The sequence below is a fragment of the Gopherus flavomarginatus genome, chromosome 11 (assembly GCF_025201925.1).
Source record: "Gopherus flavomarginatus isolate rGopFla2 chromosome 11, rGopFla2.mat.asm, whole genome shotgun sequence".
NCBI lineage: Eukaryota > Metazoa > Chordata > Testudines > Testudinidae > Gopherus > Gopherus flavomarginatus.
In genome coordinates this window covers 16,170,213-16,194,722 of record NC_066627.1, presented here as the reverse complement: position 1 = coordinate 16,194,722, position 24,510 = coordinate 16,170,213, and the positions used below count along the sequence as shown (strand labels likewise).

General features: G+C 44.9%; 1 protein-coding gene across 1 annotated transcript; it reads right to left on the bottom strand.

Annotated features, from left to right (window-relative positions):
- Window positions 1-6,534: 6,534 nt before the first annotated feature.
- LOC127030884 (vomeronasal type-2 receptor 26-like) lies at window positions 6,535-24,301 on the bottom strand. The gene is given in 7 exon segments (XM_050917585.1): window positions 6,535-6,884; window positions 6,887-7,090; window positions 7,093-7,443; window positions 8,822-8,948; window positions 9,354-9,581; window positions 15,804-16,127; window positions 24,158-24,301. Coding segments are annotated over 7 exon segments (1,728 nt in total).
- Window positions 24,302-24,510: the final 209 nt, after the last annotated feature.

Here is a 24,510-nt window from a genome sequence, read left to right as displayed (position 1 = left end):
GTAGGTTTCCACCTTCACAATTCCCTGTGTGATGCAGCTGGTGATTGAGAAAAAGGAATAATCATATAGTTAAAGGGAGTGGATTGCCATCCATTGGATTCCCTAAACATTGACATTGAAAACTTTGATTAGAGTTTGTATCCTTTCTCCAGCGACGAACTGCTTCACACGCAGACATTGCATAGTGTATTGAGAAAGAGATTTCCTACAACCTCACCCAAAAAGCTGCAACACAGTTAATTTATGTTGTAGCCACACCCGTTCCCATTTTTTTTTTCAATTGGAGATTCATCTATTTAAAGGGAAAAAGTGACCAAAAGGTTGTTACAAGGCGTTAACGGGGAAATTGTTCCCCTTAAACTTTGAAGTTAGGACAAGAAGTAATGGGCTTAAATTGCAGCGATGATAGTTTAGGTTGAATATTTGGAAAAACGTCCTAACTGTGAGGGTGGTTAAGCACTGGAATAAATTGCCTAGAGAGGTTTTGGAATCTCTCTCATTGGAGATGTTTAAGAGCAGGATAGACATACACCTATCAGTAGACAATACTTAGTCCTGCCTCAATTGGAGGAGACTAGGTTAGATGACCTCTCGAGGGCTCTTCCAGTTCTACGATTCTATGATTCTACGATTATCTTATCTGATCTATTCTGCAACACGCACCAAAGAAGTTCCCCAGTTACCCCTGCACTGAGCTCAATTAACTGTATTGGGCTAAAACAGATTTTCCAAAGAAGCATCCAGAGCCAGTTTTTTAAAGATATTTAGGCTCCTAGTGGGATTTTCAGAATCATCTGGGTAATTAAAATTAATTGATTTAGATGGCTTTTAGGCAGCTGGATGCTTTTTAAAATCCCACCAGGCACCTAAATACCTTCAGAACATCTGGCCCAGGATGACTAGCTCAAGGCTATACAGGAAGGCTGTGGAACAGCAGAGAACAGAAACCGAGAGAAATATAGAGCAGGATTGTTTAAAATGCTCAATATAGAGATATATAGTTCTGTAGGAAATAGCTAAGTAGAGTGATGTATAGTGAGATCTCCTTTATGTTTCACCAGTTTCCCTGGCAGAACATCGTGATGAGGTAATAGAGCCCTTATTTAGTCAAATAAGTGAGGACACTGCTAAAGAGGAGTGTCTTTCAGATTAGGGTCTGAATCTGAGAAAGAGATTGAGGGTTTGCCCTGAGATTGTTAACACTGACCTTTAATCCTCATCTCGAAGCAGCCCATTGGCAGTGCCAGGGTCTGGCCTCACAGTCAGTCTTGTCCTCCCAGTTCCTCCAGAGACACCTACAAGCTGCTGTTGGGATGGGTGTCTCCTGCAGCTCATCATGATTGTCTGCATCACACAAACCCTTATCTGCCTCCTGCTCCGGATTCTTGCAGGGTTTATCAGGGAAAGCAGCCTCCCCCAGCCCATTCTGCTGCTGGGATCTCCCATGAGTTCTGCTGCCAATGAGCACTGAGAATTACCTTCACAAGGGAATTAATGCTGTGATGTTTGTTAAAACAATGTCACACCAAAACTGATGCCACAGACATTTGAATCTCAAAGAAAATCTCCCTTTCTCCACGTGCGTTGTGTGTATGTCAAAAGCCCAAGAGAATGGGCAGTAAGTTTCCATGCATTTAATAATGATATCTGTCTCTCCAGGCCAATTTACAGCCATAGATCTCAAAGCACATGACACAGCATGGCAAGGGTCATTATCCCCATTTTACAGATGAGGAAACTGAGGTACAGAGAAGGGAAGTGACTACCAAAGTGTCATGAAATAGGCATTGGCATCGAGGCTTTCTGAATCAAAACACAGCACCCTGGCAGCTGGATCACGCAGTCTGAGACACTTTGTCTATTAACTTTAAAAGATTTCAGTAGATATCATGGGGATTTATAATAAATCTCTGTAGTATCGGAGCAGTTGCAACATAAAACCAACAGGAATAGCAAAATCCCTTATAGAGTTAATGGAATCTCTGACTCTTCTCCCTTTTGGAGGTAGAAAAACCCTTCTATGTTGGTGTAAGGATATTGTTTTTGACTTTTTAGATCTGATTCATTGCTTTTTGGGTTGTGGTTTTGATTGGGGGACTTGGGAGAGAAGGGGGAATCATTTCATATTGTTAAATAATAACCAGCAGGAATGGCAGAAAGCAGAAAGGCTGTTATTATCTGATGATGTTGACTCCTTAAAGTTGCAAATTCTTTAGGAATTATTTTGAGAAATGTTTATGTCCTGTGCTATATAGAAGGTCAGAGGAGATTATAACAATTGTCCCTTTTGGCCTTGGAATTTACAATCTATTATTAAGAGAATAATTGGCGGAGCTGCTAGGACGAGCTAGATCTCAAATCACATATTTATTCCTCCTGCTTGCCTCTGCCTCTGCTCAGAACATACGAAACTCTTCTATAGCTGCAGTTTACATGCCAATCAAACTGCTGCTGTCTGAGGACAGAAGTAATTCCTGTCTCTTTCTCTAGTAGCGCTCTTCATAGTACCCATCATAGCAGTGTCAATGTCATTTTAATGTCTGATACTGGGTGCATCCAAATTATGGACTCTACTTGCATGCCAAGGGGAGGGGATGGATGATCTGATAGGGTCTTCCTTCCCAATCCACATTATTGTCATCCTATTTTCATATCTCAGGCTCCCTCAAGGCCTCCTATCAAGCATTATCTCTCAAGGTAAGAGACGAATGATACCCCAATAGAAGAAACATCATCTCAGCCCTCTCCTCTCAATGTTCCTCAAAGAGATGACTAAACAAATGTGAACTCTAGAAGTTTATTTACCATTGGGCTAGTTGAGATTAGGAGTGGAGGACATTCCACAGCCCCCAGGCTCTTGTGGAGAACCCCTTCCTCCGACCTCCATCCTTCTATACTCAAAGATATCCAGCATGCAAATTTCTGTGGGTCATATCTATTGCAGCAGGTCACTGGGAAAGAGGTGGTCTCTCCGATAAGCATATCTCAGGGCACACAGTGCTGAAGAGGTCAAAAGCAGACCTTGCAACGCAGTCAGGTGCTGTGCAATGCAACAGGGTACATTGATTTTTGGCTTGGCAGTCGCCTTCTGCATCAGTTCCAGCTTCCAACAGGCTTTAAGATGTGTCTGTATGTGGAGAGCATTGCAATAGTCTGGTCTAGGATTTTAAGAGACACAAAGCGCCAAAATACCACTGAATTTCAATGCTTTTTCTTAAAAAAAAAAAAAAATCCAGTAGGGACTAGCAGAGGGTGATGGGGGGAGGGGAGTTTATAGTAGTGTGTTAATATCTGGCAGTGGGAGTGGAGGAAGGGAGATAGGGACAGGTTTTAAACTCTTTCCATTGACTTCACTGTTGAACTTGTTGGAGGAAAAATATGTTTCCACAAAAAATTTTGAGTTGCACCACAGGTCCCCTCCTGGTGGAGGAAGGTGCATCATGACAGTTGCACGGTGTTAGTTCATCAGGGGAAATGGCATCCAGCCCGTGAACCTGGCACATACAGGGGTATGGGAACATCAGGCTCCAGAACTACAACTCCCATGAGGCACTGCAGTTGCCTTTCAGCATCAAAATATTTCAGTTTTTGGCCAAAAAATGGAATTTTTTTTATTTGTTGTGTTTCCAAGTGTTTAGATTTTTTATGTTAAATCTAAATTTTCCTTGGAAACCAGCCATTTTTCATGAACACATTTTTATTCAGCCAAAACCCAATTTTGTATTAAAAAAAAAAAGCTTTAGGGGCTGCAGCCCAGGGTCTCAGGCTAAGGGCAGGGATGGCAGGTTATATGGGCTGGTGGTGCCCGAGAACCAGGAATATTCAAGGCTGGGGGCTGTGCTCCACCAATATTTGGAGCTAGGTTTCTCCCTTGGCCCTGCCTGGAGTAGGCCCTGCCCCCCCGCCCCCCGCCTCGGAGCTTCCCTGCCTGAAAAAAACCAGCCGGTGCCTCTCTCCCTTGCTTGTGCTGCCGGCTGCCTGCCGCTGCTTCTGCCTAAGCCTATCGAGAGCAGCGGCAGGCAGACTGTTGGAGCATCTCCAGAGGGGGAGGGGGAAGAGGCAGAGAGGAGGGGGCACGTATGTGCTTGGGAGCCCTCTCTCCCATCCCCTGGCACCCACCTGGAGGAGACACCAAGGGGGGTTCCAGCCAGGAGATGGACATCTAGAGTGGACCTCACTCACCTGAGCAGCTGCTGGGGCTTCGGTGAGGTTTGACCCTGTGATCCACCCCCTGCCCCCCACAACCCCCACTCCTGCCCCACGCTGGGCAAGGGGTAGCTCCATCCCCAGTGAGGCTAGGGTGAGGGGGCAGCAGGGGAGGAAGGAAGCCACACGCGATGGCAGTTCCATCCCCCCCAGCACCCACCCACCCACCACAGGAGAGAGAGGGGACGGGGGCTTCTTAGATCTGAGCAGCTGGGGCTTGGGTGAATTTTGTGACACTCTCCCCTCCCCTCAGCCACGACCCTGCAGTCCCCACTCCTGCCCTATGCTGGGCAAGGGGCAGCCCCATCCCCAGTGAGGCTATGGTGAGGGGCAGCAGCAGGGGAGGCCACATGTGATGGCACACCCCCCCCCCCAGTACCCACCACAGGGGAGGCGAGTGGGCTTTCTGGACCTAAGAGAGGCCCTAGGAGCATGTGCAGTGACTGTGGTGCAGAGTGAATGTGCTGTGGGGGGGGAGAGAAGAGGAGGGGGGAATGTGTGTGCGGGTGGAATCCTCTCTGGCCCTAGCCCTGGGGCAGCCTGTCTGCACCCCAAGTTCCTTATCCTGAGCTCTGCCCCACCCCAGAGCCTGTGAACCCCTCATCCCCAGCCAGGACCGGCGCTAGGGCTTTCAGCGCCCTAGGCGCACGGCCATTTCGCTGCCCCACGCGCTGGTCCCCCGGCTCCACAGTCCTGCCTGCGGATGGTTGGCTGCTCCCGCGACTCCGCTGGAGCTGCCACAGTGGTGCCTGCGGAGGGTCCGGTGGTCCGCAGCTCTGGTGGAGCTGCTGCAGTCGTGCCTGCGGGCGGTCCACCGCAGCTGCGTGAGCAGCTGACTGTCCGCAGACACAACTGAGGCAGCTCCACCGGAACCGAAGACCACCGGACCCTCCGCAGGCACCACTGCGGCAACTCCACCAGAGCCACCTGCCGCCCCCTCTGGCAAAATGCCGCCCCTAATAATGCTGGTGCCCTAGGCGATTGCCTAAGCTGCCTAAATGCAAGCACTGGCCCTGTCCCCAGCCACACCCCAGAGCCCTAACCTTAGGGGAAAAACATGCAACTTAAATTTGGTGGAGTACATTTTGGAGTATCATTGTGTTTAACACAATACTTGATTATTTTACACCCTTTAAAATATATAACTATTCGTATACAGGTGTTATGAAGTGAGAATGTACTTAATGTTTTCTCTGAATACTGTGTGGGTGCCTCAGTTTCCCCTATGCATTTCTCAAGGTTCTAGATGGTGGGATAAGGATGTGTGACTGTTGTAGAGCCCTAGAGGGCCAGTGTGGTGTCGTCTGCACAGAGAATGGCTGAAACCCTGTCTCCGGGCAACTGATGGCCTGGGCTGCTCTCGTGCAAGGTGCCCACTGAAGGTGTTGGAGAACACAGAGGTCAGGTGGCCTCCTAATGCCTGGAAAAGAGACAGAGGCCAGAGGAGGGAGGGTCAGTGCCTGTGTGGACTTCCGGGAAGTGCATGGTGTGGAAGAGGATGCTGGGATACTTTGAAACTACTCCATACAAAGCCAGTCAGGACTCTGGGGGAGCTTCCTCTCTCGGAGCATACTGTCTCCAGGGCAAGAACCTTCCTGGATCTGACCTCAGAGCATTCAGCATCCCCTTCCATACTGTGCGCTTTCTGCAGCGAGTCTGTCAGGCAGGTCCTGTGGCAACCAGAGGTCCCTGCACACCAACTCTGCAGTCAGCCAGCCGGTAAAACAGAAACCAGCCAGCCGGGAAAACAGAAGGTTTATTAGACGACAGGAACACAGTCTAAAACAGAGCTTGTAGGTACAGAAAACAGGACCCCTCAGTCAGGTCCATCTTGGGGAGTAGGGAGCCCAGACCCAAGTTCCGGGCCTCTCCCCATTTCCCCAGCCAGCTCCAGACTGACACTCCCTCCTCTAGCCTTTGTGTTTCTTCTGGACAAGGAGGCTACCTGAGCTCTTTGTCCCCAACACCTTCAGTTGGCACCTTGCAGGTGAAACTGCGGCACCCATAAAGTATTCAGAGAAAACATTAAGAACATTCCCATTTTGTCACAACAGGTGCAACAAAATATAATAAAATATATTGAAGCAGGAAAGTGCTGCTTCTGACTTTCCACTTTTAATTGACCCTTGTAATCTTGTGGTGCCGACGCATTGTAGCTTCATTTTATATCGACTTACAGGGCGGGAGCAGGGGGCACCACCATTTTGGGCACCACTAAAAATTATACAAACCTGCCGCCTATGCGCGCGTGTGCATGCACACACACACACATATATCACGACAAAATTAGTGAGTTAAATGGTGAACTTTCATCAAATGGGAAGAAGTTCATAATTCTAGTGTCCCAGATTTGGATTTCCTAACTAGCTGCTCCCTAGTGTTCAGTTCAGGCCTCAGTACAATGATGTAGCACTTGGGGATGAAGATGCAGCCCAGTAGCCCAGTGCTAGAGGCCAAGATAGAGAAGATCTCTACAGCCACCATGTATTTCCCCTTGGTGCTCAGGTAAGTGGGGATGAAGGAGACCCACACGCTGCAAAGCACCAGAATGCTGAAGGTGAACTTGGCTTCATTGAAAGTATCAGGCAGCTTCCTGGCTAGGAAAACAATCGTGAAGCTGACAATGGCCAGGAAGCCCATGTAGCTCAGGACACAGTAGAAGGCGGTGTTTGACCCCTTTGCACTAAGATGTCTCCAGCCTCTGATTTCATGTCCAGGTCTGGGAATGGGGGAGCAGTTCCCAGCCAGACAGCGCAGATCCCAACTTGGATAAGGGAACAGGAAAAGACGATGGAGCCGGACAGTCTGCTCCCCAGCCATTTCCTCATGCTGGATCCTGGCTTGGTGGCCTTGAAGGCCAGAACCACAGTGATGTGTTTGCCAGCACGGAAGAAACAGAGACCGAGGAGATGACACCAAAAGCCATTTGTCGGAGACGGCAGGTCACCCGGCCAGGCCGGCCAGTGAATACCAAGCTGCAGAGAAAGCAGAGCAGGAGGGAGAGGAGAAGAACATAGCTGAGCTCCTGGTTGTTGGCCCTCACTATGGGAGTGTCCCAGTGCTTAATAAACATTCCTAGCACCAGCACTGTGAGAAGAGAAAATAAAAGAGCAAAAGAAGCCAAAACAAATCCCAAAGGTTCTTCATAGGAAAGGAAATTCATAAACTTGGGGATGCATTTATCTTGGTCCTTGTTTGGGTACTGATCTTCTGGGCACCTATCACAATGATCCGCATCTGAAAGAAACAAAATGAAACAAAACAAAATGTAACTCAACTTAAACCAGTGCAATTACATTAGGGATACATTTCACCCAGTCAACTCTTACAGCAAAGATGAAACACAGGCACTGAAGAAAATTATTTATGTCTGATATTACGTACATACATTCAAACTGCAACATGCATACATTCAGGGTGCAATTCTATGATATCAGAAATCCAGTCTCTTTCGACTGCAAGATATCACAGGTTGCACCATGTTGTTTCTGTCTGTTGAGGGGATGAGCAGAACTCCTAGGATTAGGTTTATGTTTTAAATATTCAGGATTATCTATTTGAAATTCCCTTTTAGCGGTGATTCTAAAATATTTGCTTAACATTTGTTGTTTCTATGAACACTCCTGCCAGTAAATTCATATTTAGGGAAACAGATACTGAAGTGGGCTGAATAGAGTCACAGCAAAATTTATTAACAGGTAAAGCTAGTCAGACATTTTCCATCAAAATCATTTTTTCAGTAGAAAATCTGATTTCTGAAAAATTGAAATATCCCACAGGAAAATGGTAATTTTAACTAAATTTTCAATTTAACATCAATTTTCTGGTTCCAGACTTCATCTCCCATGATGCACCATGGCCTTGTAACTCCTATGGTGACTGAGTCAGAGGGAATGACTATAGTGCATCATGGGAAATATAGTCCAGCCAAGGTTTCTGGCCCCTGTAATAGAGTGGGGATATAAATCATCTTAACTACAACTCCTGTGAGGCACCAGGAGGATGGAGAGTAATATAGATTCAAAGAAAAATGAAACATTTTCATTTCAGGTCATTTTGACTTTATTTTTAATGAAATTTTCATTCTGTTTTGATATTTCAAATTTATTGTCCAAATTTTGGATGAAAACAAATGTCACAATACTGGAATTTTCCACAGGAGAGAAATTAAAATGTTTCAATCAGCTCTGGTCACAGCTAATTCTGTGCACAATTCCCCCAGCTCTGCCCTTTTACGGAGGGGATAATTCTGTTATGTTCACATCATACACACAGCATAGTTAGATACCAAGCTAAAATACGTTTTCAGGAAGGTTGCAATGTCACACAACCTTATTTCTTAAATTCTGGAACTTTAACAACACAAGAACCAAAAGTAGGGAGAGACAGAGCAGGCTGCTCCTTAAAGCAGAGAGGAATAACCCACTACCCTTGCTGCAGAGCAGCTCCTAGAAGACTGACTCAGATCACACACTTTCTTACCGTGCCCAGAGCCCCCTAGCCTGCAAGAGGAGGACCAGGACTGACTCTCTTATAACACACACAAACTTAAAATGATAGCTTGAAATTCCAACATAGTCCTCAATACTCTGCAAATTCCTCTGGAGACATCTACCTGTCTGGTTGGAAATTGTCCCTTCTGGGCATGGAGCACGGTTATAGCAACAAAGCAGCTCCCCCTCCCGAACTGTCCTAACATATCCAGGATGGCAGCTGTCAATGCACATGGACCTTGGCACTGTCTGAACAAAAATAATAGGAGTAAGTTAACAACAGTAGGACATTATTGTGTCTTCTTTTGTCCCTTCTCTGGAAGGAAGTGTGAAAACCAGGGAAAAATGTATTTTATTAGAAACCCAATTTCTCATAAAAATGGTTTTTCCAGTATTTTTTGTTACCAGCTTTAATTCTCAATATATTTCCAACCATTTTGAGTGTGATCAGGGAATGCTGACCCTATATTGAAGATGGAGGCAAGGGTTGCCTTATATTCTTGGTGCTTTAAATTCTTCCTGCACAGGTCATGTGTCTCTGTTACAGGCACTCAGTGTTACGCAGTGGGACTCCCCCATGTCTGGCAGGAGAGATCTCCAAGGGCCAGGACTGTAACACTCCCCGTCACTCTGAAAGCTGCAATGATTCCCCACCTGATTGAACCTGCTGTTCCAAACGATCGCTGCTTCGTTAATGGTGAACTCTTGGCCGACAGGAGCCCGTGGGTCCACGTGACCCACTTTGACTCTGATGAAGGAATCGTTGGGGAAAACGATCCAGTTTAAAATGTCGTATCGAGCTGATGATTCACCATTTTCATCGAAAAACACTTCGTCCCTCGCACTGTTGTTAAATCGGATATTTTTCAAAAAAGGATGGAGCTAGATTAAAACAGAAATTGACAGGTGTTATAAAATGCATGAAATGGCTGCCAATGTCCTGAATCCATCAGAATACAACTTACAAACTCCTGCCTTTGGAAGCTTATGTTTTCTGTTTTCTCTGGGAGAGGGTGACTTAGTAAATGAAGTGATTCTGGAGCTAAAATACTCTGAAACTTGAGAGATTCCACATTTTTGAAAAGTAATCTGTCAGAGTTCCATCCTGACGCTGAACTCTGGGGTAAAGATATGGGGACCTGCATGAAAGACCCCCCAAGCTTATTTCTACCAGCTTAGGTTAAAAACTTTCCCAAGGCACAAATCCTTCCTTGTCCTTGGACAGTATTGCTGCCACCACCAAGTGAGTTAGACAAAGATTCAGGAAAAGGACCACTTGGGGTTCCTGTTTCCCCAAAATATCTCCCCAAGTCCCTTCACCCACTTTCCTGGGGAAGGTTGAGAATAATATACCAACCAAGTAGGTAAACAAGGTGAGCACAGACTAGACCCTTGGGTTTTTAGGACACTAAAAACAAATCAGGTTCTTAAAAGCAGAACTTTATTATAAAGAAAAAAGAGGGGAAGCACCTCTGTAAAATCAGGATGGAAGGTAATTTTACAGGGTAATAAAATTTAAAACACAGATGATTCCCCTCTAGGCAAAACTTTAAAGTTACAAAAACCGGAATAAACCTCTCTCTTAGCATAGGGAAAATTCACAAGCTAAAACAAGAGATAATCTAATGCAATTCCTTGCTTACTTACAATTTTTGTAATCACAGATGTTCATTTCATGTAGGGGTTTAGGAGATTTTTTTTTCCTGCCCTAGTCCCTCTCTGGCTGGGAGAGAACAACAAAGAGAGCACAAACAAAAACCTCCCCCCTACAGATTTGAAAGGATCTTCTTCCCTTATTGGTCCTTTTATTCAGGTGCCAACCAGGTTATCTGAGCTTCTTAACCCCTTACCAGTAAAGGAGAGATTTTATGCTGCCCTTAGCTGTATGTTTATGACAGGATCACTGTGCCTTTCGAGTTCTCCGGTGAACTAAAAATCTCCTTGCTTTTAAGAGTCCAAGTATATTATGGCACCTTAGAGACTAACAAATTTATGTCAGCATAAACTTTCATGGACTAGAACCCACTTCATCAGATGCATAAACTCCATGCATCTGATGAAGTGGGTTCTAGCCCATGAAAGCTTGTGCCCAAATACATGTGTTAGTCTCTAAGGTGCCACAAGGACTTCTCATTGTCTTTGCTGATACAGACTAACATGGCTACCACTCTGAAACCAAGTATATTATGTGGATCTAGTCAGGAAATGCATTTTTTCCCCATGGATAATTTAGATACTTTGTTAAAAATCTCCAAGTTGTAAATTTTTTGGCCAAAAATCACCTAAAACTGAATGTATTCCATTCAAAACTGCCAAAAACTGATTTGATTTTTTCCTGGGGTTTTAGTGGACATTTTTCAATTACAGAATTTTGATTTTCCAACAAAATATGGGAAATTTTTGACAAAATCTGGCACTTTGCACAAAAAAAAAGTTATTTGATCAAAAACAACAATTTTAGGCTGAAAAGAATTGCAAATGAAAAATTTTGATTACCCTATTATTATATAGAGAGGGCCAGATTTTTAAAAGTATTTAGATGCATAGTAGGATATTCAAAATCTTTTAGGTGCCTTACATGGAGTGGCACATCAGTGCTGGTAAAAGGCATCCATTTAATTTTCAAAAATCCTGTAGGCACCTAAATAGATAGAAGAATCTAGCTCTATGAACTGAATTGAGAAGCAATGCACAGAGAACATTCAGAATGATTTCTTAAGAGTTTGGGAAGCTCCCGGCACACAGTGAGCAGTGAGCACTTCAGCAAATAAATCATCATAAATATTTGTTTAAAAATATAAGTTATTCAGCTGCATTCAACTCCTACTTTCAATAGTTTCTCCCCAGTGTTTGTGATAAAATTATTAATGATCATTATTATTATACATGTGAGAAAAAGTCCTACTGAAAATTTTGACACACATTAAATAGAAAATCTTGGTGCAACATTAATGCTGAAGCTCTTATTGGTGCTTCCATGAGTAGAGACATTACCTCCCATGGCTGGATGTTCTGAAGTTCCAGCAGATGTCCTTTCCCCGTGGCTTCCTTTTTGGATTTGGATGAGTATATGGCATGTAGAGTATGTGTCATAGCACAGACAAAATTATAGATACTGTAGCTCTGGCCTGACATTTTCATTTCAAAATCAGAACCCGGCAAGCTTTCCAGTTCCTCCTTCCCTGAGCAATTTCTCCCACCCTTTATTGTCAAGCTACTATATAGAACCGAACAATTAAATACAGTGTGCCAAAACCGCTGAATAAAAATATCTCCTTTGGATTGGTAAGGGTTGAGGGTCCGGAGGAAATCTCGGAATCCTGGCATATCCTCTGTATGTACTGCGAAGGACAAGGCACCATGGAAGGGCTTTAAAGTCCATCTATTCAAAGCGATATTCAATGTGAAATCCCACTGAGCTGTCGTGATCCAAACCTTCCCTATGGGTATCAGTGCTGTTTGATAGCTTGCATGTAAAAACAATTTTAAACCTAATAGGGAGTCTGTATCACCATGTACAATAATCACCTCAGCCTTTGTCTGGGTGATGCTGGAATATAGCTTAAAATGTTGCTCCCTAAATGAGTGGTCCATCAAAGAGGAAGGCACATGAGGGGCCCGTTCGGTGAAGGCAATACAGATGCTGTTCCTAGTAAGCATTGGCTTCAAAGTCTGCATGAACTTTTCTCCACTATCATCACTGAGGCGATGAGGCCAATCCAGGTCCATTTGAAATGCTGCATTAACCGAACTAGTCCCAGCAACTGAGGTATCTCATTTGGGATCATCCGGTAGAAAGAAGGGAACTGAAATTTATCACTCAGCATGGCATGGAATGAGCCATAGCTGATCTAAAAGAGAAAATATGTTGATTTGTAGATTTGGGCAAAATCTAGAATTGTTAGAAAATGTTTTCTTCTCTCAACAGAAAAAAAGTTCTCTGAAAATAACAGGTTTTTTTTAACTATCTAAAACTCAACTTTTTTAGTAATGAAAAACTGAAAATTTCAGCCAAAACCAAACACAAACAATTCAGCCAGAAAACTCATATATTTGATTTCCCGGTTTCTGTGTTCCTAATGAAAACTTGAATATTTTCAAGGAAAGTAGTCACTTTCTTTGAAAGTTTTCTTTTAACTCAACCCCGGTTTTCTGTACAAAACCACCAATCTAAGCAAACAACCATTTCAACAGAAAATTTCCAGCTAGCTCTTCTGAAAATTTCAAATTACAAATCTGAATTTGCTTCATGTCTGCCTGAGCTTCTTCTGCATTGGTTTCCCATGAATATTCTAGGAGAGAAGATCACTGGATGCAATGTTCCCCAAAACAATATATTGGGGCACATTCAGAAAAGATGACTTTTTAACCTGTAAATGTGATTGTTTGCACAAGAAACTTGTTTCTCAGAGTAACACTCATGCAATCACTGAAGGTATGGGTCCAAAACCAAGTAATGTATCTCAAATTTTAATACTATAGCCCATAGAGCTAACTTAAAAGTATTTTATGTAGCATTAATGCAAGAAACCTACAGGCCTATATCCTGTAAGACATTAGTTTAAGCAGTCAGAACACAGCTTCTGAAGCCTATGAGCTTTAGCACAAGTAAGTTGTCCCAGAGAAAGGATCTAGATGACAACTGGCAGTAGCCACTGAGGCAAACTGGGCACAGGAGGAGGGGATTCCCAGAGCATGGGAGGACTGCTTGAGTGGTAGCACCCCAAGGAAAGAGGCAGTGGGGTCCAGAAGGAACATGTAGCAGGTGAGACACCAGCTATCAGGGGGCACTCTGAGGATGAGGAGCTAATTCCTGAGATAACCAGCATAAGGCACCATGACAGCAAGTGCTCCATCTGTTTATGGAGATATTATATCGCCTAGAGCTGGAAGGGACCTTGAAAGGTCACCAAGTCTAACCCCCTGCTTTCACTAGCAGGACCAAGAACTGACTTTTACCCCAATCCCTAACTGACCCCCTCAAGGATTGAACTCACAGTCTTAGATTTAGCAGGCCAATGCTCAAACCACTGAGCTATCCCAGAGGCAGGGTTGAAATCTGGGGGAACACCAGCTGTCTTCCACCAGCAGGTCTCCATGAGAAAGGAGTGCGTATGTGTAAGGTAATGTGCAGGACACCATCTTAATTCCCCATTATGGCTACCTTCTCATTTGGTTTGGAATATTTTGGTTTTCACTAATTATGTTAATAAAAGTACTTAAAGCTTTGCTTTGCCTTCAGTGTGAGTGTTGTCATTGTGCAGGGGTTCCCAGCCAGACACTGAACTTAATTATGTAGTGAATGATTCTGGGCCTAGAACCTATTAAACCTCAGAAATTTAATCAGTGACTAATTGGAAATTCTCAATAATCAGAGAATATCAGGGTTGGAAGGGACCTGAGGAGGTCATCTAGTCCAACTCCTTGCTCAAAACAGGACCAATCACCAACTAACTCATCCCAGCCAGGGCCTTAAAAACCTCTAAGGAAGGAGATTCCACCACCTCCCTAGGTAACCCATTTCAGTGCTTCACCACCCTGCTAGTGAAAAAGTTTTTTCTAATATCCAACCTAAACCTCCCCCACTGCAACATGAGACCATTACTCCTTCTTCGGTCATATGCTACCACTGAGAACAGTCTAGATCCATCCTCTTTGGACCCCAAGCAGCTATCAAATCCCCCTTCATTCTTCTCTTCTGTGGACTAAACAATCTCAGGTCTTTCAGCCTCTCTTCATAAGTCATGTGCTCCAGCCCCCTAATCTTTTTTGTTGCCCTCTGCTGGACTTTTTCCAATTTTTTCCACAATATCATCAATAACATCAGTAACTACTCAGCGAACCAGGCAACAAGACTGAGTAACTACCCCCTTTCTGATAACAACCGTAAGTCTGTCTCACAAGATTCACATATGATTTTTTGTCAACATCAGGGCCAGTTTCATCCTTGGTTAGAGATGCAGCCACATAAAGAAAGCTGTAGCAATGGGACCTGATGTGAGTTCTGGAGCTGCCTTGAAAGGGGAGTTCACAGAAGCTAAATAGCAAGTGGGACATTATGGAGAATGTGAGTTTTTTTAAAACTCTCATGAACAATATGCATGAATCAGTTTACCCACTCACACTATATTGCTGCCCATTTGGGGTTAATTTCTCCACTGACAGAGGCACTTGGGAATGTGATATATGCCCTTTTGGTTGTAATCAGCACAGAAGAATGGAGTACCCTTGAGAGACACAGAAGACCAAATGATCAAACATTAATTTTAAAACACTGAATATCAGCATTGGAAGGGACCTCAGGAGGTCATCTAGTCTAACCCCCTGCTCAAAGGAGGCCAAATCCCCAGACAGTTTTTTTTTTTTTAAACCTTGTCCTCTAAATGCCCCCTCAAGGATTGAGCTCATAACCCTGGGTTTACTAGACTAATGCTCAAACTATTGAACTATCCTTCTGTCCCAAGGGAGTCTGAGTATAGGGACACATAATGACTGGATCTGGAGACAAATGAACCAAATGTGAAGAGATTGGTTGTTAAGATTTGCTGCTGCCCAGGGCAGGAGGCCACAGGATCAGAGAGAACCAGATATTAAGATAGACTCAAGTAAAGTATGGAAAGTTGGGGCAATTGCTTCTGTCAATACAAATTCAAGCAAGCTTGGTTTTTCCATGCTGATTTAAGGACTCTCAAAGGTTGTGTTCCAGTGGACTACTAAATGCTGGCTTTTTACAAAAAGGCTGTCCTGGGTCACTGCACATAGCACTGTTTGCATTGCTTCCTGAAGGAGTAGATATCTCTAAGAGGAGTCTGAACTCATTTGGACTCACTGGAAAGCCACAGAGAGAAACAGGGTCCTGGAGCCTGGAGGTCCAAGCCTTGGAGTTGTAGAACTGTGGGGGCTTACCTTTAAACAAAGCTATGCCTAGGCTTGTGTAGGATCTGGGGCACTGAACTCCCTCTAAATCCATGACAGATGTGTCTTCCTGTTCCTCAACTCTGTCTCTGATGCCATTCCTCTGAGGTTAATAAAGTTACACCAGTGGGAACTTTGCCCCTGTCTCACTGAGCTGTGAAACCCTTCTATACCTCCCCCACTCTTTACCTGTGGGATCTTGTAGATGCCTAAGATGGTTGCCATCTGGATGGACGTTTCAGACTCGAGCCCCTCGATGACAGCTGACAACTTGTCCTGGGTGTCACAGCTGTAATTCGGGATCATTAGGTACCTGGTGGAGAGCAAGGTAAAAGAGCTCTCGTAGGTCTTCCTGGGGCTGAAAAAGCTCTTATAGATGCGGAAGCCCAGTGTGATGTTGGGTAACAGCTCAGGATCTTGGTTGATCTTGTTAACAGCAAACACTAAGGCCAAGACATGCTGGTAGTTCTTCGGCACCAGTATGCAATGAGATTTAAATGGTGCAGAACATGCCTGTTAGGTGAGAGGAATGATACAGAGCTTTACACTCCAGGTGTTTCTTAGCAAGGACAGCTATTTCCAGTCTCCAGTCTGAGTCATACTTGTGCCCAGTACACTTCCACAATGTTAGAACATATAAGAATGGCCAGACTGGGTCAGACAAATGGTTCATCTAGCCCAGTATCCTGTCTGCCAACAGTGGCCAATGCCAGAGGGAATGGACAGAACAGGTAATCATCAAGTGATCCACCCCGTCACCCATTCCCAGCTTCTGGCAAATGTTGCCAACTTTTGAGGTGTTATTGTGAGCCGTACAATACTGAGAATTTTCCTTAAAAGTCCCAGCTGCAGAAATCACGTGACATGCACAGGTGACATGCACAGGTTTCTTTCTTTCTTTCTTTCTTTCTTGAATTAAAGGCTAGATTTTTAAAGGCATTTAGATGCCTAGTGGGATTTTCAAAAGCACCTAGGTAACCAAATTCCATCAGTGGAGACAGGGGCCTAGATGCTTTTCAAAATCCCATGAGACACCTAAACACCTTTAAAAATTTGGCCCAAAGTGTGTAGCCCTCATAGATGCAGAGAAACGCATTAAACCCCGTCCCAAGTGAAAACAAAAAGCTCAGAAACCAGAGGACAAATAAAATTTAATCTAATGATTTTCCAGCAAATTTCAGGATTTTTTTTGAGGCCTAACTCATGATATTTGAAGGTGTGGGGTTGGCAGTAATTCTCCCATTCCCTTAAGGGGAGCGTTGCATGGGTGAATACAGCCACGGCACCAACAATTCACCAATACAATATCGTATCCAGCCTGATCCTGGGAGCATTGCTCTGACCTCTAAAGGGAGCATCTTTTCTTACAAGTGATTTGGGTCTGTCCCCTGTGTTATATCCTTGAGGGCAGCCGGTTTAGGAAGAAATTACTTGAGGCCAGAGAGCAGACAGCTAACAAAACTACCACTTATTTAGACACACAGAGCTCACCTAACAGGCCAAAGCTGGCTGGGCTATCCCCTAATAATCTAACTCAGTTGCTATAGGAACAAAAACCATGACAACCAAATACACAACACCCTGCTGGGGCATTGGCACCCTGACCTTGTCTGCCAACAGAAAACTCACTCAGGCCGGGGTACATATGCAAGCAGAGTCAGGATGAGCTCTACCCTGACATCTGGTGGTGAATTATGGGAAGTGTGGAAAGAATGTCAGGAAGGTGAAGTCTCAAATATTTGCATGGGCACGCCCAGCAAGGCAGCCTGGTATGGTTATTTTAACAGCTCTGGGATCCTCAATTTCTTCATTATTGGGGCAGGATAAATAAAGTGTTGCCAGCTGATTATGTGAATGAGGAACTATGAGACTGCTTTATAACAGAAATGTCTCAATATAACTTAAATGACACTTGCTAGATAAGGGGCATGGGTTCCAACCCTCCCCTGTGAATGGAGAAAGGGTGGGGGTTGGTGTGTATACCTGATGGTATGGGTCTCTTTTGAGGGTCTAGAACACCAATTGCACATTCTCTTCTCTCTGCTGTTAAAGAGTAGAGCTAATTTTGATACCATTAGAAGTCTATCTAGAGACTGCTGAGCTGAATTCATGTTGGGCTAATAGTGTACCAGCACCAGGCCTCCCCTACTAAAAGCTGAAATCACTGAGTGCTGTGTTAACTAGTGGGGAACCCTGAAGACTGATTGTTAAGTGGTGGGCAGGGCAGAGCAGTTTGCAGTGTGTTGGAGCAGCACATGGAACAGTGAGCAGAGTGAAGCAGTTTGTAGGAACAGCTGGAGAAGCGGCACAGCTGGTGAAGTGGAGCTGGTTGTGGTGAAGGCTGCAGCAGAACTTCACGGAGAGGCAGAGCAGTTGACCCTGGCCCACGTAAGGTGCCCCTTAACACCCTGTGTGGACTTCCCCCCATTTCCACCCCGGCTGGAGGGGTAAAACTCTGCAGATGAACTCCTGAATTCTGGGGTGGCACTGACCAGAGACTTTTGGGTTGTTGGACTTTGGGACGATTGAACTTAAGACCCTAAGGGGAAAAGGACATTGCCAAATGTACTTAGAGGTGGGTTTTGTTTATGGTTTGTGTTATAATTCTGTTTGTGGTGTTTCTCCAATGGGATGCCACATTGATTCCTTCCTTTATTAAAGAGATTTTGCTACACTCAGACTCCGTGCTTGTGAGACGGGAAGTATTGCCTCCTAGAGGCGCCCAGGGGGGTGTGGTATGGAAGTGTCCCAGGTCACTGGGTTGGGGCTCGAGCCGGTTATGCATTGTGTTACTGAAACGGAACCCCTGGATACTGAACCCAGTCCTTGTTGCTGCCAACTCAGAGGGGCAGAAGGGTTACACATATAAGATTTAGTCCTCCAGTGGCTTAGAAGAACTGGAAAGAGACACTAACCAATCAGGAGCCAGCAGGTATGTTAGGAACCTTTGCTTGCTTCATGCAGGGGTGGAGCTGGAGCAAGAGAGGAGTTTCAGAGGCCTCACCCATTTGATTCTGATTCTCTATTTACAATTCTTTTTTGAGATCTGTCAGTTAGCCAGTTTTAATTCCATTCTATATGGGCTACCTTGATTTTGTAAAATGCATTTTTAAACCAAAATGTTGCATCAAATGCATATAGATAAGTCTGAGTATATTATCACAATTCTTAAATTCATAGCTCTGTAGAAATCATAAACCCAATAGAGACTCTGGCTTTAAGACTTATTACAACAATATATAACCTATTAACTTGGGAGGAGGGATGGCTCAGTGGTTTGAGCACTAGCCTGCTTCAACCCAGCACTGTGAGTTCAATCCTTGAGGGGGCCATTTGGGGAACTGGGGTAAAAAACTAGGAACTGGTCTTGCTTTGAGCAAGGGGTTGGACTAGATGACCTCCAAAGGTCCCTTCTAACCCTAATATTCTATGATACTTTGCTCTATGGTTGCAGAGGTGTTAATTGCCCACTGCACTTTGAATGCTTTTTTGCAACATGTGTTTGTTCCACCTTGTATTTAGCTGTGACATTGATTACCTTTCCCAGACCTGAAGAAGAGCTCTGTGGAGCTGAAAGGCTCCAGAAGTCAAGCTGTCATGGTATAATTCCCCACCCTGAACCTTAGCGTCCAAAAGATGGGGTACCAGCATGAATTCCTCTAAGCTCAATTACCAGCTTATTACTTGTAGCGCTGCCACCAACCAGGAATTCCAGTGCCTGGTACACTCTGGTCCCCTCAAAACCTTGCCCAGGGACCCCCAAGACCAGACCCTCTGGATCTTAACACAAGGAAAGTAAACCCTTTCCCTCACCGTTGCCTCTCCCAGGCTTCCCCTCCCTGGGTTTCCCTGGAAGATCACTGTGATTCAAACTCCTTGAATCTTAAAACAGAGAGGAAAATCCACCTCCCCCCCTCCTTCTCTCTCCCCCTCCCAGTCTCTCCCTGAGAGAGAAAGTAATCCTAACACAGAGAGAAATTAACCTTTCTCTCCCCCATCCCTCCTTCCTCCCCACCAATTCCCTGGTGAATCCAGACCCAGTCCCCTGGGGTCTCACCAGAATAAAAAAACAATCAGGTTCTTAAACAAGAAAAGCTTTTAATTAAGGAAAGAAAAAACAGTAAAAATTATCTTTGTAAATTTAAGATGGAATATGTTACAGGGTCTTTCAGCTATAGACACTGGGAACACCCTCCCAACCTAAGTATACAAGTACAAAATAAAATCCTTTCAGCAAAATACAAATTTGAACTCCTCCCAGCCAAATACACATTTGCAAATACAGAAAACAAACATAAGCCTAACTTGCCTTATCACCTAGTACTTACTATTCTGGACATATAAGAGACTGTATCAGAGAGATTGGAGAGAAACTTGGTTGCACATCTGGTCCCTCTGAGCCCCTAGAGTGAACAACAACCAAACACTAACGGCACACACAAAAACTTCCCTCCCTCAAGATTTGAAAGTATCCTGTCCCCTGATTGGTCCTCTGGTCAGGTGACAACCAGGCTCACTGAACTTGTTAACTCTTTACAGTCAAAAGAGACATGAAGTACTCCTGTTCTATTAACCCTTAACTATTTGTTTATGACGCCCCCCAAATCGCTGACGGTGTGGAACCACACTGGCAGTGATTTCTCCCTAGAACTTTAGAATAAACAGATTAATAAACACATACACCTTTACATATACTACTAATTATGTAAAACTACAAGATTCTTTACATCGTAAGGACAATTTTTAACCAGTTGATTCTAGGAAACTTTCACGAGAGAGTGCATCAACTCCTTGATCTGTTGCCGCTGCAGACTTTCCAGGGTTGTGGAAAGGGTCACCTCTCCCACGCCACCATCACTTTTCCCTTCGTAGTAGACACCTTTAGGCCACTCAGCGTCATCTCCTCCCTGGGTTGTAAACTGACAACCCTGTAAGTCTTTGGAATAAAAGGGCTTGAGAGAATTAACATGGTACACTTTGGGCTTTAGGGAGGAATTGGGAAATGCTATGAGGTAGTTAACAGCTCCCAAGCACTCTTGGACTGTGATTGGCCCTTCCCATGATGCTTCCATCTTATGGGCCTGTTGCACCTTCAAAGACCATAACCTGGTCTCCTACCTTGAAGGAACGCTCTCTGGTATGTCTATCATACTAGGCCTTTTGCTCTTTTTGAACATCCTTCAGGTTTTCTTTAGCGAGGGCTAAAGAGTGTCGGAGGGTGTTTTGTAGGTTGCTTACAAAGTCCAGGATGTTAGTTCCTGGAGAGGGTGTCAACCCCTCCCATTGCTGCTTCACCAACTGTAATGGCCCCTTAACCTCATGGCTATACACAAGCTCAAATGGTGAAAACCCTAAACTGGGATGTGGTACAGCCTTGTAGGCAAAGAGCAACTACTGCAACAGTAGGTCCCAGTCATTGGAGTGTTCATTCACGAATTTATGTATCATGGCCCCCAAAGTTCCATTAAGCCTTTCCACCAGGCCATTGGTTTGATGGTGGTAAGGGGTGGCAAACAAGTGATTCACCCCATGAGTTTCCCACAGTTCTTTCATGGTCCCTGCCAGGAAATTTGTTCCTGAATCCGTAAGGATATCGGAGGGCCAACTTACCCTGGCAAAAATGTTTATTAGGGCCTGGCACACAGTTTTAGCCCTGGTGTTGCCTAGAGCTACTGCTTCCAGCCATCGGGTAGCAAAGTCCACGAAAGTCAGTACGTACTGCTTTCCTCTGGGGGTCTTTTTTGGGAAAGGACCCAGAATATCCACAGCTACTCACTGAAATGGGACCTCAATTATGGGTAGTGGCTGGAGAGGGTCCTTGACCTGGTCTTGGGGCTTTCCCACTTTTTGGCACACTTCACAAGACCGGACATACTTGGCAACATCCTTGCCCATCCCCTCCCAGTGGAGGACTTCCCCAACCTGTCTTTGGTTCTGTTCACTCCAGCATGGCCGCTGGGATGATCATGGGCTAAGCTTAAGAGCATCCCCCGGTATTTAGTTGGAACCACCAACTGTTTTTGTGGATGCCAGTCTTCCTGGTGTCCACCAGAAAGAGTCTCCTTATATAAAATCCCTTGTTCTATAACAAACTGGAATCGGTTAGAAGAGCTGGGAGGTGGTTAGGTGCTCTGTGCTGCCGCCCAAGCTTTCTGAAGGCTGTCATCTGCTTCCTGCTCAGTCTGGAACTGTTTCCTGGAGGTTGGAGACTCCAGTTCTTCCTTAGACTGTGGACTTGGGCTTGGTCCTTCAGGAAGTGAAGTAGGTGATGGGGTTGTTTTCGTGGCTGGTGAACCGCTCTCCGCTGGTGCACCAGATGGTATTTCAGGCTCTGGCTGAGCCTCTTGGGTATGGTTGTCTGCTGCTTCTGCCAGTTCAGGTTCGCTGGCGCCCTCTGGCGTTGGGGTTGAAGATGTGTTTGCAAGCGCTGACGTCAGTGCTGGCAATGGTTCTGGTGCTGGCTGCATTTCCAGGTCCGGGTCTGGGATTGGAAGCACTGTGGCTGTTGCAGTTGTAGGCAGGGGATCTGGGTCCACTACCTCTGTCAGGGTCTTTGGTAACACAGACAGGGCCCCTATGGACGGCTCAGGAACAGGGATGGGTCTGGAAGCTTACCTGGTTTGGCTGCGTGTAACCATTCCCATCCTCTTGGCCCACTTCACTTGGTTGGCCACATCTTCCCCCAGTAGCATGGGGATGGAATAATTGTCATAGACTGCAAAAGTCCACATTCCTGACCAGCCTTTGTACTGGACAGGCAGTTCAGCTGTAGGCAAGTCTACAGCTTGTGACATGAAGGGGTAAATTGTTACTTGGACCTTTGTGTTGATGAATTTGGGGTCCACTAAGGATTGGTGGATAGCTGACACTTGTGCCCCCGTGTCTCTCCACATGATAACCTTCTTTCCGCCCACTCTCAAAATTTCCCTTCGCTCTGAAGGTATCTGAGAGGCATCTGGGCCTGGGAATCTTTGGTGTGATGGTGGTGTAATGAACTGCACTCGGTTGGGGTTCTTCGGGCAGTTTGCCTTTATATGTCCCAGTTCATTACACTTAAAGCATCACCCAGCTGACTGGTCACTGGGCTGAGGAGGGTTACTGGAGATTGGTGAGGTGAGAGAATAGGACATCGGCGGCTTTCCTTGGGTTGTAGGTGGGGTCTTGGGTTGCCCTTGGGTATAGGGTTTATTGTCGGTGTGACCCCTGTGATATTCACTCCCCTTGATAGTAGCTTTTTTCTTTTCTGCCACTTCCACCCATCTGGCTCCAATCTCCCCCGCCTCAGTTACAGTTTTGGGCTTCCCATCTAGGATGTACCTTTCTATTTCCTCAGGAATACCCTCTAAGAACTGTTCCAATTGTATGAGGAGGTGCATGTCATTCAGAGATTTAACATTGGCTCCTGATATCCAGGCATTATAATTCTTTCCAATGTGGTAGGCGTGTCAGGTGAATGACACATCTGGTTTCCACCTTAGGGCTCTGAACCTCCGACGGGCATGCTCAGGTGTTAGCTTCATTCTGATTCTGCCCTTAGTTTGAAAAAGTTTATAATTGTTCATGTATCAGAGGGGTAGCCGTGTTAGTCTGGATCTGTAAAAGCAGCAAAGAATCCTGTGGCACCTTATAGACTAACAGACGTTTTGGAGCATGAGCTTTCGTGGGTGAATACCCACTTCCATAAAACCATGCCGACTGGTACCATTTATGGGCCATCATTTAATCTTTCATTGGTATCCTCTCGTATCACCCTTTCCATCATTTTGGCCAGCATCAGGCTAACAAACTGGGTTTACCTCTTTTAAATTCAATGCACAGCCCACCTGTGGAACTCGTTGCCAGGGGATGTGGTGAAGGCCAAGATTGCAACAGGGTTAAAAAAAGAAATACATAAGTTCATGGAGGATAGGTTCAACAATGGCTATTAGCCAAGATGGTCAAGGATGCAATCCCATACTTTGGGTGTCCCTAGCCTCTGTTTGCCAGAACCTGGGAGTGGATGAGAGAGGATGGATCATTCACTCAATAATTGCCCTGTTCTGTTCATTCCCTCTGAAGCACCTGGCATTGGCCACTTTCATAAGGCAGGATAATGGGCTAGATGGACCATTGGTACATTAACTACTTGTACATTTGGGTTTTTTGTTTGTTTTATTTTGTCTCATTTTCCCCATTTCTCTGGGCATTCCCCACCGTAACCAGATTCAATAAAAAATCAAACCAAAAATCAATCCCTCAAGAATTCCTTAACCAATTCTTTTAAAACTATTTGGTACAGGTAACATAGTTCTGCAGAGTTAAGAATATTTAACTTTAGCAGTCTCTTTAAAATCCTGCCTAGTTTCTGCCCTATAAAAAGACAATCCGCTCCCAAATATACCAGTTTAGATCTGTAATATGACCTCACTTACTCCCTAATACTCAATGCATGAGATCTCACCCCTTTAGCCTCATAAAAAATAAAGCAATACTTACATGAAGTACTTAATGTACTAAGGATGGGGAGGCTGCTCGAAGGACTCCAGGTCAAGCATAGAAATAACCTGAGAAAAGATTGCACCAATAATATGGTCTCCCTGCCCATAATAGTCCGAGTGAGTCGGAAAGTGTTTCTTCATTAAGCACATGGGCATTCGGATCTTGCCGATGGCTCGAGGCAGCAGCAGCAGAAAGATGCGAAAAATCATTGTGAAACTCACAAAAATGTCAGGCCAAGTTAAAGCTAAAACGCTGAGTTCTCTGAACTCTCCTCTGTTAAAGTGTTAGCTGCGGCATCAGCCTTATTAGAAACAGACACAGACTGTAAGCACCGTACTTAGCTAAATCTGCAGGCCCACAGATTCCAGCCTCAGCTTTAAATCTAAGGGGAAACATTAAAGCATCAGCATGAGGCTAC